The following is a 13,299-nucleotide window of genomic DNA, read 5'->3' on the forward strand; positions in this document are numbered from 1 at the left end:
TGAAGCTCTATCTTTCTGGCTAAACAAATTAGTGAAAAAGAATACTGCTTGGAGGCATTCCGCAGTTTCAGCCCCATGAGAGGAACACCTGATTCAGATGTGTAAGAAGGGCACATCCTGAGAGAGTGGACTGTTAAGCATCTGTCTTTAGAGACAGGACTTTGATAAAAGTCATTTTCTCTGCCTTGTTAGGAAATGTCCACATAGAAGAAATTACAAAATCTTTATTTCTACTTTGATGATTATACTTATAGTGAACTACAGTAATTCATTTTCCTCAAAGATGGCAAAAGACCTGGGAATTGTACTTATTCAACAGATGTGAATACACTTCTGCCTTTCAATCCAAGCTGACCAAGGACAAAATATATAAAAGGAAAGAAAAAAATTGTTCAGGCATCTATGGTTCTCTAAATGAAAACATTAAACCCTGGTATTTTAGCTTGAAACGCCCAAAGCATTCAGCTGATGAGAAAAAAGGCAGAGTCAAAAAAGAAGGGAAGAGGAATTCCTGCAATTTATGTAAATCTCAAAATCAACCTTAATCATAACCTTGCTGGTTATGAGTTAATGCACTGCTGCTCCCAGGACCACAGTGAAAAGTGGGATTATTTTTCAGAAATGGGTTCAAAAACAAGATGGCTTATAACTTCAGTTGTCCTTTAAGCAAAATCATTTAGTGGCCTCATTAAAAAAACCCACAAAAAACCCAATACTATTTTGACACTTTAGTTCCCACTGCTTTGAAATTAAACTACTCAACAGGAAACAGATCAGGCGGTTCAAATCATAAAAATGCCAAATAGCACACAGAAATCTTTTCAAGTAAAGGGTAACCAGAGTAAAAGAGGCTCTGTTTTGCAGGGCAGAGAACTGCAGACAAAATGAGTGGTGAGGATACTGCCTGATGGGAAAAAAATAAAGGTCTTCTTCATCCATTCATTATTCAACTTCCCCCACAAGCTGCTTGGGGCGGTTTGATTGGATTTGGAAAAAAATTCTAAGTGTGATAGATGTTAAATATGATAAATGTGCCCAGCAGAAGCTTGACTGTTGCTCTGCTTTAACAGTACGAGAAAATAATGTAATAGAAGGCAGCTGGCTCATGGCCCGGTAGCCGGTTGATAACCCTCAACGTTGTATTGGCTGTCATTTCTCAGGGAGGGCTGGAATCTGAGTGACGGCAGGGCTGAAGCAACTATTAAATAAATATCCTTCAGAGCAAAGTGATTCTGCTTTGTTTGCAAAAATTTAAGAAAGCATATTTTCCCCCCATGTGTCAGGGCCAAGCGGCATACAGAGCTCTAATTGAGATTCATGAAGGGTGTTCTGAGACTCCGCTTGCATTCATCCACAACCCGCAAGTAGAATAAGAATTTGGGCACAGGCTGTATAACACAATAAAAAGCCATTACAGCTTGGAATTCGAGGGTTTTTTTCCCCCCTCTAGCCAGGCTCCTCCGTTATTCACCCTCACCAGCTACAAAGCCAATATCACTTCCTGGGGCTTCACTGGCTAAATTGTTAAAGGGACCTCAATCAACCCCAAAGTTTAACGAGCAGGAGATAACTACACCCAGTTCTGCCAGAATGTCAGGGAATTAGGACACAGGCGTCGAACAAAGGGTGCCTGTCTGGGTAGAGATATCATGGGGTGGAAGAAACGGCTTGGAGAACTGCGCATGGGATTGGACACGAATTCTCAAGATTTCATTATCATGGAATTTAGAAGAACTGGGCCCTATCAGGGCAGTCACTGGTGTGAGTTCTGGCTTTTTAAGCAGAAACTGAATAATAATAAAAGAAAAAGAGATTTAAGGCATCAAAAAAGTTACCTTACCTGGCGTCCTGTTTTTCTACTACAGCTACGGAAATTGTCTTTGCTCCTAGAGTAGATGGATATGGCCCAAGATAATGGTTAGTTCTCATGACTTAGAAATAAGTTTCCCCAGTAATTGCAGGATACTGAAGTGCAATTTTATTTCTCACCCAGCACTATCTTTTTACAGCTTTGAACATTTCATTCTCTTTCAGACAAGCAAGTGCCCTCTGCTAAGGGGTGAGATCAGTTGATTTTGCTTCTTTGGGAAGCATGTGCACTAGCTGAAAACCTTATAGTCAGTTATGAACTTGCACTGGTTGCTATAAACATATCCTTAGGCTGGGAACAACTGTTGGGGTGCTTGACTGAAGTTTTGAAACTTTTAGGATGAAATTAAATTGCTTGTAGAATATATATTGCTCTAAACCATTTTTCTATTTTACTGCCATGTGTTTTTGAGTTTTCTTCCATTCTAAGACTGTGAGCCTCATGTGAGACAGGGACTGTGTCCAACCTGATTATCTAGCATTTCGGTACAGAGTATAAGCCCTTAATGAATACCACAGTCATTATCGTTATATGGAAAATTCAGAATATCTACCTTTATTTTAACATTTACTTATGGCTACTACACACACTCCACAACAAAGAACACACTGTCCCTAAGGCAGGCTTAAAGAACTACTGGATTCATTTTGCTTTTGACATTTCCGATAGGCCGCAAAGGGAAAAACAAATGTCTGTGTAAGAACAAAAAGCAAATTCAAAATCCATAGTGTTTCTTAACTGCCCCGACAATTAAGCCTTGCTTTCAACCCGGTGAAAATAGGATTTTGCAAGCTTTACTTTTTTGCTTCAAGTTAGCAAAGAATCCTTTAAGGTCTGGCCACCCGGGGCTTAGGGGATTTTTATTTTATTTTTTAGAAGAGAGCCCACACTTTTGTGTTTGACTCCCAAATAGCTCCTGGAAAGGTAAAGCTGAGGAGGGTCCTGCCTATACACAGCTGCTCCCTATTCACAGTTGCAAATTTAAAGCTTTTCAGTTGTTTAGGACCCTATATGGGTCTAAGATTTGGTTAAACAATTCTTGTCATAACTCTGCTTTTTTTGCATTGAGGAAAAACAGCAGAATAATAGAACTATAGCCTCTGCAGAAACTTGCCCCCACACCCTGACTGCAATCTCGATCTAGACAAGCAGTGTGGCTCATTGGAAAGAGCCCGGGCTTGGGAGTCGGAGGTCATGGGTTCAAATCCCAGCTCTGCCACTTGTCAGCTGTGTGACTGTGGTCAAGTCACTTAACTTTTCTGTGCCTCAGTTATCTGTAAAATGGGCATTAACTGTGAGCCTCATGTGGGACAACCTGATTACCCTATATCTACCTCAGGGCTTAGAACAGTGCTCGGCCCATAGTAAGCGCATAAATATGATCAGACTGTAAGCCCGTCGGTGGGCAGGGATTGTCTCTATCTGTTGCCGAACTGTACATTCCAAGCACTTAGTACAGTGCTCTGCACATAGTAAGCGCTCAATAAATACTACTGAATCTAACCTGAGCTCACACCTCCCCCCCAATCTAGGGTACCAGTAGGATGAGATGGGTTGGGGGGGAGGTAGGTGTGTGTGTGTGTGCGCGCACATGCGTGCTCACCTGTAAAATCCTGAAATGCCATTTGTGAATCTCGTTGACATGCTAACATTGGGTGCAATGGGGCATGGTTGCATAAATATCTGTTCTTCTTGGAGCAACCCTGCTAAAGCAGCTTGGTGCCATGGACAGATTTTTGACAACCATTTATTGTGGGGTCAAATAGATATTTTCCACTGGAAAAAAAATCCAATGACTGTTCAGTAATCTCTCAGTTGAAGCCCACAAGACCCCTCTTGTGCTTCTTGGGCTAAACAAACACTTCTATTAATAAATCAATTCACAGAATAAAAATTCAGCTCCATTTAATATGACTCATCGGAAAAAGACGATAAATACCACCCCTCCGGATTTGTGGTCTCTCAAATTATACTCCCTGGAACTCGCAAAAATGTACTTATCACCTCCCATGAACTAGGATAAAAAGCTTCAGTGACAACAGGATTTGGTGGGTTTTCATTACATTCGTTACGTTGGGCTCTATTTAGGCCCAAGTTTTTCTAAGTACACATGTCAGGTTTTAAAACTGGAAAGTATTTTGAAAGGTGGAATCTTCTATCCTTGACTCTGTCCTTCCCCACTGTCCTATCTCATCCCATCGGCTTTCCCAGTTTAAGTGACTACATGTACACACAGGTTGAAATCAGCCCAGCAAATAGGCATAAGCTAATATTCTTAAGGCACAAGATAATATGAGATAGGGGTCTGGAGAAGAATCAAACCAAAACTGAATGTACCCTGTTTCTTTCCTTCTCCGTTGCCTGGTTTCCACAAGAATCTGGATTACGGATGTTTGCTTCAGGCAGATTTCTGTGTTTGCTTAGTTTACGGAATGGGGACACTAGAAGAGTACAGGACTGGCTTAGACGGAGAGGGATATAAGGTAAATAGCAGCAGTACAAGCTGGCTTAGTTTCATTATCCCATTTTAAGGACACGTAATTAAAAATGGTATTCCTGAAGAATCTTTTTATGATCCAAAGGCAAAGCAGGCCTGATTAGAGATTATTATTATTATTTTTTGCATCAGACATTCACCTTTCTTTTACTCCCAGGACATCCAATCCCCTTTCACCCCATACATATTTATTTACCCGCTCCTCAAAAGGTGTGTGGGTTGGAGGGCAGGGGTGATAAGAACCAGAGCATAGGGATGGGGCTTGTGCTTGCAACACATTTGCCTCACATCATCCTGCACATCATCCTGGCTCACCCACCAAAACATGAGAAGATGGGGCTCATCTGACCAGAAATATGTGCGTATTCCAACTGAAAAACCTACAGAACAATTTGACTCACAGAGAGAAGGAAAGCTTTTCCATGACCTATTAACACACCATTGCTGAGGTAGCGATGATTCATAAGGATGTTACCTACCAGATAACTCTCAGAAAAAATAAAATGTTCCAACACAAATGGAGTCACTTTCTACACAATGTGAAATTCGGGTTCAATCTCCTACAATTGTACACTGCAAGTATTCATCTATGAATCAGATGCCTTACCCACAGATATCTGCTTTAAAAGGGGGTGAAGCAAATACTACCGGGGTGCTTATCTCTTTTACATAAATCATCATAAACACTTAAAACTCAGCCCCAAATAGTAAACCATTAGAAGTAAACTTCATTCTGAGGCGAGAATTATTCCCATTGGCAGTAAGAGTGAAGTTTGGCATTATAAACAAAGAGTAAAAGCATTAGTGAACTGGGTTGGACTTGGAGACTTTTCTCCCCCCTCCCCACCTCAATCCCTCACCTACTGGAGCTGGGAGGGTCTGGTAGCTCTGGGACTTCACTTGCAATTCACAAGCATTTGGAAGCTTCTTGTCACTGGTTTCTGAGAGTGCAAGGTCTATATCCAACGGCCAGTGGACTGTTGACTTTCACCCTGCAGACCTCTATAGAAAGCATGCTGAGGACACACCGTCTGTAGGGTTTTCAAAAGGTCATCGGATCCTAAATGAGAAAAATTTAGAATTCTGCAATAGATTTAGGATATCAGGCCCCAAGGATGGAAATCTGAACGTTGCAAAATCTTTATGTTCTAGAAGAAGTCTGAGGAAAGATAAATGGGTGCTCTCGGGACTTCTTGGGGTAAGAGTAAGCTCCAACTAGCCACGGCAGATCATTAATCCGCAGGACTGGAGGGCTTGGAGGGGAGGGTGAAAGCTGATTGACCAGCCTTGTACAGACAGGACACGTTCCTGCTTTACGAAAAGCTCAAGACCCCAGAGGCTACTTGCTGTATACAAAAGAAAAGATTTCGTTAAAATGTTTAATGATATTTTTGGCGCAAAAGTGGCACTGTCCCTGAAAACTCACCTGGCCCCGATAGGGTAGAACAAACCAAGTAACATTCTTTCCACTTATTTTGATTCCTTTGCCCTTTTGATTAAAATCAGGGCCAATTTAGTTTATTGATCTCAATGCCAGCAGCTGTGGCCATTTTTCCTGAAATGTAATGTGACTGAAAATGGAAAAGGTCTCACGGAAAACATGTTAAAAAAGCAAAAATATTCCTTCACAGTGGGCACTGCTCCTGAGCTGATCTGGACAGTGCGCACAGAATGATGCCAAGCATCAGTGACTGTACAACTCCTTTTTATTTTGTGTGCTTTTATAGGTTATAAATAATGACAAAATTACAAAATTTATAACTGGAAGCCCAAGCATATTTACAAATATGTTTTTGCTGCAGTGAGGCTACTATTTACTTTGCTCCTATACAATTTCCATTTGGTACCCTTTCTCAATGTTATTTTTTACCATCAGTTACCTACATACATATCAACAGTGAATGGGCAAAATATGTACAAGGAATTGTTCAGTTCAAGTAATTTAATATTGTATTAAAAGTTTTCATCACTCAGAGCTATATTCAGGTTCATCTAAACCATATATATTTATCAGTTGGAAACAGAGTTCAGTTATCCATCTTTGGAATTCACCCACTGATGATAATAACTGATAGGCTTGGTTAGATTTAAAATAATAGTAATTAAAAAAAAATTAAGACAACTACACAATTTATCAGTATCTCTATAATGAACTTCAAAATGATTCACAATATGACCGGTTAGAACAATATACATTAAAATGCCATTTTCTTCTATAGTGATATTGGTACTGTTTGTATAATTCAGTTCTACATAAATATACATTATGGTGTCATACAAATACTTCACAGAGACATTAAAAAAAATTAAAATACCTTAAATAAAATGTAAGTAAATTTTATTTAATCAAATAGTAAGCAAACGCTTTAAGTTTTTCTTTCCAGAAAAGAGAGTTTTATTACTTTGGAATTTCTTCTTTTTGGCTTTTTTTTTTGGTTTTTCTTTTTCTTAGAAAAATTTTTGCAATAGAGCTTTATTAACACTTCCCTCGAACAAGGTTTCTCTGACAGAAATTTTTACAGCTAAGTCCCTAGGTTGTGAGCGTGTTTTTTTCAAACACTGATGAGATCTGAAAGTATTTGCAGGATTCATGGCTATAGCAACATTTAACTGTTTAAATGTGAAATCTCGAGTGCAATGACTAGCCTGTTGTTTTGCTTTTTTTTTGTTTCTCCTGCTCCATGAAACACCTAGAACACTTGCCATGACTGCTGAGATTTGCCAAGTGGTAGCGGTGGAGTCAGTAATTGAAAATAAAAGACAGACATTCTTCACAACTAGCCCAGCTTCCTTATCAATGCATTAATGAAACATTCTTTTAATAAAAATATTTAATACAAGACATTTTCTGTGCATAATAAATTCCTCTTTTTATCATTCTTAAAGGTTGACTCTGTCCCTTAAGGAAAGGCTCTCTCTGTATAGGCGATCATGACAATATCGATTATATATAAAATCTGCAAAGATAGAAACTAAATTTGGCAAATTGAGGGTGATTTTTGCCCCTTTACAATAAATAACACTATGTAATGTTTCAGGAGTTCAGTGGTTTCATAAATACTGTATTGCGCAATTCTGGTCTGATTCGATTTAGAAACTGCCAAAAATTTAAAAATAAACCCCAATTTTTAAACTCTTAGAGACAGCATTCGTGACCCCGTTTAAAAAACTAGAACCCTAAAATAAGAAACCAAAGAAAGCACTGTGGCAGAGTCACATTAAATACTGATTTGGGAAAAGAAACTCTCAGCTTGCTCCTCTTACAGATTGCAATCGGAAAGTCTCGGTTAGCATTCTTCTGTCATTTGCTGCAGGAAGAACATCACCAGAAATGGCCGGCAGCCTTTTGTGAGTGACAAGGCCACGCTAACAGTGCAGCCTTCCCCTCGACTGGATCGAAATGGTGCCGGAAAGGAGAGGCTGTGCTGTGACTGCTTGGAGTGCAAGGCACAACAAGGACAAAATGTCTGTTTCGGATCAGAAAATTGTAGTTTCATACTTGGTATTAATCCCTCTTTTTGCTTCTTGTCCTGGTTCTACAATCCACGGTAGATTGGCAAGAGTCTTTTGTTCAGATGGATCTATCTGCTTTAAAAAAAATATACAAATATATGTAAATATAGGTATATTTGACAGTAGACACAGAATGTACCTATAAACCTCACTTGACTTGCTGGGCTGCACGGGACACATAATCTTCACCAGAAGGGAAGGCCTCATTGAAATTTGGGAATTGAGACAAAATGATAAATTCCTCAGGAAGAAACATTGTGTAGTTTTCCCACAAATGTAAAAAATGAACACGAGTTAGGACCAGAGGCACTTTGGCTGGCTCACCTTTCATCTGCCTAAATGATCCCCTTCAGCCTTTCCTGTGCAGAAGGGCTGCACGCTTCTCTCTCTCTTGAACTTTGCTTCCATTTTGAAAGGCAAATACTGCAGAGGAGGTGGGAGACACCTTTTCCCAGCAGAGCCTCGGTGAGCTGGTTCCAATTAATGAAACTCAAGAGATCATTTCGAAGATTGTAAATATTATCATGATCCAGCACTAAATTCTCAAGCAGGAAGGCACCAAGACAAGGGACGGTGAGAGGATGGGATCGTGATATACTGCTCTCCAATCTTTTGGGTTTGACATGTATTGTCATGTCCCTCATGGAGAGAGACATCACGGGACTCTATGCGCATACTGCAGGGAACGATTTGACCCTCCACTTTGGGGCCACCAACGATTCCCTTAAGACCTGCTAACCTGGGTTAGGATTCCCGCTCAGAGGCAGTGTTGGCTCGGGACTGGGTGAGCTGGGTAGTTGAGGCAGAAGTCTGACCAATCAGCCTCAGTCCACTCAATTTTATGTACATTAGAAAGAAATCTTTGGGGACTAAATAAATGCAGGTAACTTGAATGAGGAGTTTATAAAAAGCAGACCCATTAAAGATAGGCAAATGATGTACGCAAATTCTAGAAACAAAATCAATGTTCTCTAAATATTAAAAATTGTAACTTTCTCCATTTCTCAAACATCTGCACATGACCTACCTTCGCTCAGGTCCATAACAAGATTTTTTTGGGTTGGGCAGGTGACTGTCTTCAGATCTGATGAAATCCTAGTTTTATCCTACATCCTAGGGAAGGTGCTGACGGAGGAGAGGAAATATATTCTGGGGAAATTTTTTGTTAGCCATAAGCATCCGCAATACAATGACTGCGGGCCAGGCCAGGGACAAGATACGGATGCTTGATTGGGAACATTTCCATTATGGACTCTCTCCAAGGGGCTGGAGCCTCTTGCAAGTTATAATTTGCTAGGGCAACCTTCCTGGAATGTGAACAGGAAAGGGAGGGGGCACAGAAGTGGGGAAAAAGAGACAAAAGACAGGAAGTGGGGGTGTTGCACAACAGCTGTTCATGTGTGCCCAAATCATTGCATTCCCAAATTAAGGCTTGTATAGGAAAATTGGGCATAGAAACACATAATAATGTTGGTATTTGTTAAGCGCTTACTATGTGCAGAGCACTGTTCTAAGCGCTGGGGTAGATACAGGTTCATCAGCTTATCCCATGTGAGGCTCACAGTCTTAATCCCCATTTTACAGATGAGGGAACTGAGGCACAGAGAAGTGAAGTGACTTGCCCAAAGTCACACAGTTGACAAGTGGCAGAGCCAGGATTCAAACTCATGACCTCTGACTCCCAAGCCCATCCTCTTTCCACTGAGCCACGCTGCTTCTCTATATAACTCACGGCTTCAAGATTTCTTCCACTTTGCTACAAAAACATCTTACGTAGTTGCCCACATGTATATTCATTCAATAGTATTTATTGAGTGCTTACTATGTGCAGAGCCCTGTACTAAGCGCTTGGAATGAACACGTCGGCAACATTTAACCACTGCGTAAGCAGTGGCCATGAAACTACCTTTGGGACCGTCTCTCATGCACGGTGTTGAAAAGGAGACTAAAAAATCTGAGACTCTTGGCTCAACTACTTTATTGCACATGTGCAAAGAGTCACTGGAAAGGAGGGTATGGAGTGTTAGATCAGTGATTTGGGTTTAGTACAGCTCGCTTCCCTGCTTCACCACAATCAGCCTGAGCTTAGGGAGAGTATCATGCAAAGTCCTGTTAAAAGTGATTGAGGCATTGGGGAGGAGATGAAAAACAGTTTTACTCGGGAAAGTCCAAGTGAAACTTGCCACCAGAAGACAAACCAGAAAAACCAACACATTCATGCCGAAACAAACTCTTGGTTTCATTTGACTCTGGAATCTCGAGAAATCACTTTTTCTACTTACCACTGATTTGCGAATACTAACACGTGGTTTGGGAATGGGTTTGGAGGGCTTGTTTTCAAAGCTTTCTGGGAGGGTTGAGGAGTGGCCCCCTTTCCGAGCCTGTAGTGCTAGCTGGTAGGCCACTTCAAATGCCTGTCCTAGGGTTAGAATTATTTCATAGGCTAAATTCTGTAAAACAAATGGAAAAAGATTTATAGGAACATTTCAAACTGAAAATCAGGATAAGAAAGCACCCAAGTGCATGATGGGAGGTGAGATGGAGATGACCTCGGTCTTTTCACCCTGAAATTCAGTGAGTCAGTCAACAGGTACAAGAAAGCCTGGAACAATAAAATTCCAATTTATGTTTGATGAAAGACATTAGTCATTCATTAAATGCAACGGCTCAGATCTCTGAAGGCGTTATCTCTGGTTTTTAAATCCCACCGAGTACCTGCCCCTCTTACTCACAAGTGTAACCGTCTCATCGCTGGACCGCTCACTCCGACAGCCTAACTGGCTGCTGGGATTCTTCGTTTTTCCATTTCTAGCAGCCAGACTTGCGTCACATCCCTCCCAAGATCAGAAGCCTATACGGTTCCCATTTTTGATCATGCCTTTAGAGAAGCAGCATGACCTAATAGAGTCCAGGCCCGGGAGTCCGAAAGACCGGCCGTCTAATCCTGGCTCTGCCACTTGTCTCCTGTGCGACCTTGGGCAAGTCACATCACTTCTCTGGGCCTTAGTTCCCTCATCTGTGAAATGGGGATTCAGACTGAGAGCCCCATGTGGGACAGGGACTGTGCCCAACTTGATTTGCTTGTATTCAGCTCAATGTTTAGTATCATGCCCGGCACACAGTAAGTGCTCAAACACCACAGTTATTATTATTATTATTATTAGTGGGTATTTCGTCGCTTTTATAGGCAGGTACATCATCAGCAATGACATTTGAGCACTTAGGATGTGCACGGGACTAAGACCTTGGCAACATAAACTAGCAGTAAAGGGCACAGTACTTTCTCTCAAGGATCTTGCAATCAAATAGATTGATTTTGCTCTGCCTCTGCCATCACGTTTGCCATCTGCAGCTTGCCCCTTCCATTTCTGAGAATCTGCAACTGCCCTTGCCCAACTGAGCTGGAATGATTGCACATTCTTTTTTTCTTTTTTTTTGCTGTGTAAAGTTTAAAAGTTTCCTCTGAAAATCTTGTCCTTCTTTTCAAACACTGTTCCAGATTCAGCTCTTTCTTGAGGAATTCATAGACTGACAGAACTTGGCTCTTGACATTGCTAATCAGTCCAGCAGTGTGCTTAGGACCTATCTAGAACTTACATGCATGTTTAAATGTTTCTGACTAATCGTATTATTTTTTATTTGTGTTTCCCCTGGCACCTACAATGGATTAGAGAAGCAGAGTGGCCTAGCAGATAGAGCCTGGGCTTGGGAGGCGGAAGGACTTGGGTTCTAATCCCGGCTCCGCCACTTGTCCACGGTGTGATCTTGGGCAAGTCACTTAGCTTCTCTGTGCCTCTACTACCTCATTTGTAAAATGGGTATTAAGATGGTGAAACCTATGTAGGACAGGGACTGTGTCTAACCCAATCTGCTTTCATCCACCCCAGTGCTTAGTACAGTGCCTGGCACATAGTAAGCACTTAACAAGCGGCACAATTATTATTATTATAAACACTCTGAGGGCAAGGAGTACCTTCCAACTGTCCCTAGCACTCTAAACAGAGAGGGCGATAAGTACATGCTGTTGACTGACAGTCACTCTGGGCATTTTCACAGCACCTGGAAATTTGTGACATTAGGATCTCGTTGGCTAAGGGCCCACTGAGTTTTTAAACTTTACACAAGCAAACATCTGCATTTCTGTTTCCCTTTCACCTCTCGATCGGTTTTTGACTGCACGGGGGAGGAGCAGTTGCTATTAAATCTCACTGAAATTCACGATAAAGACAAACATTCCAGCAAGGACAATCCTACACACACTGCAGGAGGTCCAGAGAAATCTTCTTGGTCTTTTTCACCTCACACATCTGTGATTCAGTAAACATCTATGGAATACAATCAAAACCTAAATTAGGCTCAAGGAAAATCATTAGTCACTCAAGCATAATCTGGCAGAGTTACAGCAGTAAGCCTAAAAATAATGTTCAAACAGAGCCAATTATCAATACATTAGCTTGATGTTTTGCTTTCCCTATGGCTTTGTTCTGTATTTTGTCATAATATCAGTGAGGGAGAGGTTGGGGTTTATGGTTTGCTTCCGGAATACAAAATGGTGCTCTAAAGTGGTATGCTGATCTTTTATTCTATGCCCTTCTATTCTTAGTCTTTTCCTTCCCTTCCATACACTCTATCTTGTTCTCATTTTCATTCTTGCCTTCAGCTTGATGCATGATTTCTGAAATCGTCTAGCCATAACAGGCCAGGGTTCAGACTGTCCTGCTGCAAATTCATAAGATCACAGGAAATATTGTCCACAACTCGAATGCTTTTTTTCCCAAAGACACAGGGAAATCCCTCAAGTGCACAATTATTCATTTTTACTCTGACAATTCTCTGGACACCACACAGGACAAAACACCTGTTCCTTGTGTATCTCTTTCCAGTGCTCAGCACAGTGTTTTGCACATAGTAGGTGCCCAATAAATTCTATTACTAATACTTCTTGCAGTATATATTAGACATACTTGATGAGAGAAAATCCAGATACACTGTGCTACACAAAAAAGAGCAAATATGGGCAGAACACAGGATGTGGCTAGCTGATTCTGTCATTAATGTCGAACATTCTAGAGATTCTGAGGAGGGATTTAGAAGTAGGTGGTGGGGAGGTGGCCGAGAGGTGGGGAATCAAAGAAGTAGTTTCAACTTTCAGGAGAGGATGCGGAAGAATGCGTAGTGACAGGAGCCAAGAAAAGGCAGGACGGAGAGGAGCTATGATCGAAGAGAACAAGTTGAATAGAGGAACAGAGAAATGAGTGATGAGATGTAGGAGGCAACGGAGTGGTGGAAAGCCACCGAAGAAAGTTTGAGATGCTTAAACAATTTGGTGGGTATTGTGAAATTAGTTTAGTTTAAGTTTTAGGTAGGGATAATATGTGTCCAGCATCATTCTGAATTGATTGAGGGGGATAGCCACGAG

The 13,299-nt window shown here is 41.1% G+C and overlaps 1 protein-coding gene across 11 annotated transcripts in view; it reads right to left on the reverse strand.

The window, feature by feature from the left end:
* Positions 1 to 6,055: 6,055 nt before the first annotated feature.
* ANKS1B (ankyrin repeat and sterile alpha motif domain containing 1B) overlaps positions 6,056 to 13,299 on the reverse strand; it is a 587,732-nt gene continuing 580,488 nt past the window's right edge. For all 11 annotated transcript variants that reach the window (XM_029079026.2, XM_029079024.2, XM_029079025.2 and 8 more), the window contains 2 exons: positions 10,163 to 10,330; positions 6,056 to 7,955 (listed from right to left, as the gene is read on the reverse strand). In XM_029079026.2, the coding sequence (XP_028934859.1) occupies positions 7,845 to 7,955; positions 10,163 to 10,330 (279 nt within the window). In that variant the 3' untranslated portion in view covers positions 6,056 to 7,844. The remainder of the gene's footprint in view (positions 7,956 to 10,162; positions 10,331 to 13,299) is intronic.

Source organism: Ornithorhynchus anatinus, chromosome 14, assembly GCF_004115215.2.
Source record: "Ornithorhynchus anatinus isolate Pmale09 chromosome 14, mOrnAna1.pri.v4, whole genome shotgun sequence".
In the NCBI taxonomy this organism is placed as follows: domain Eukaryota; kingdom Metazoa; phylum Chordata; class Mammalia; order Monotremata; family Ornithorhynchidae; genus Ornithorhynchus; species Ornithorhynchus anatinus.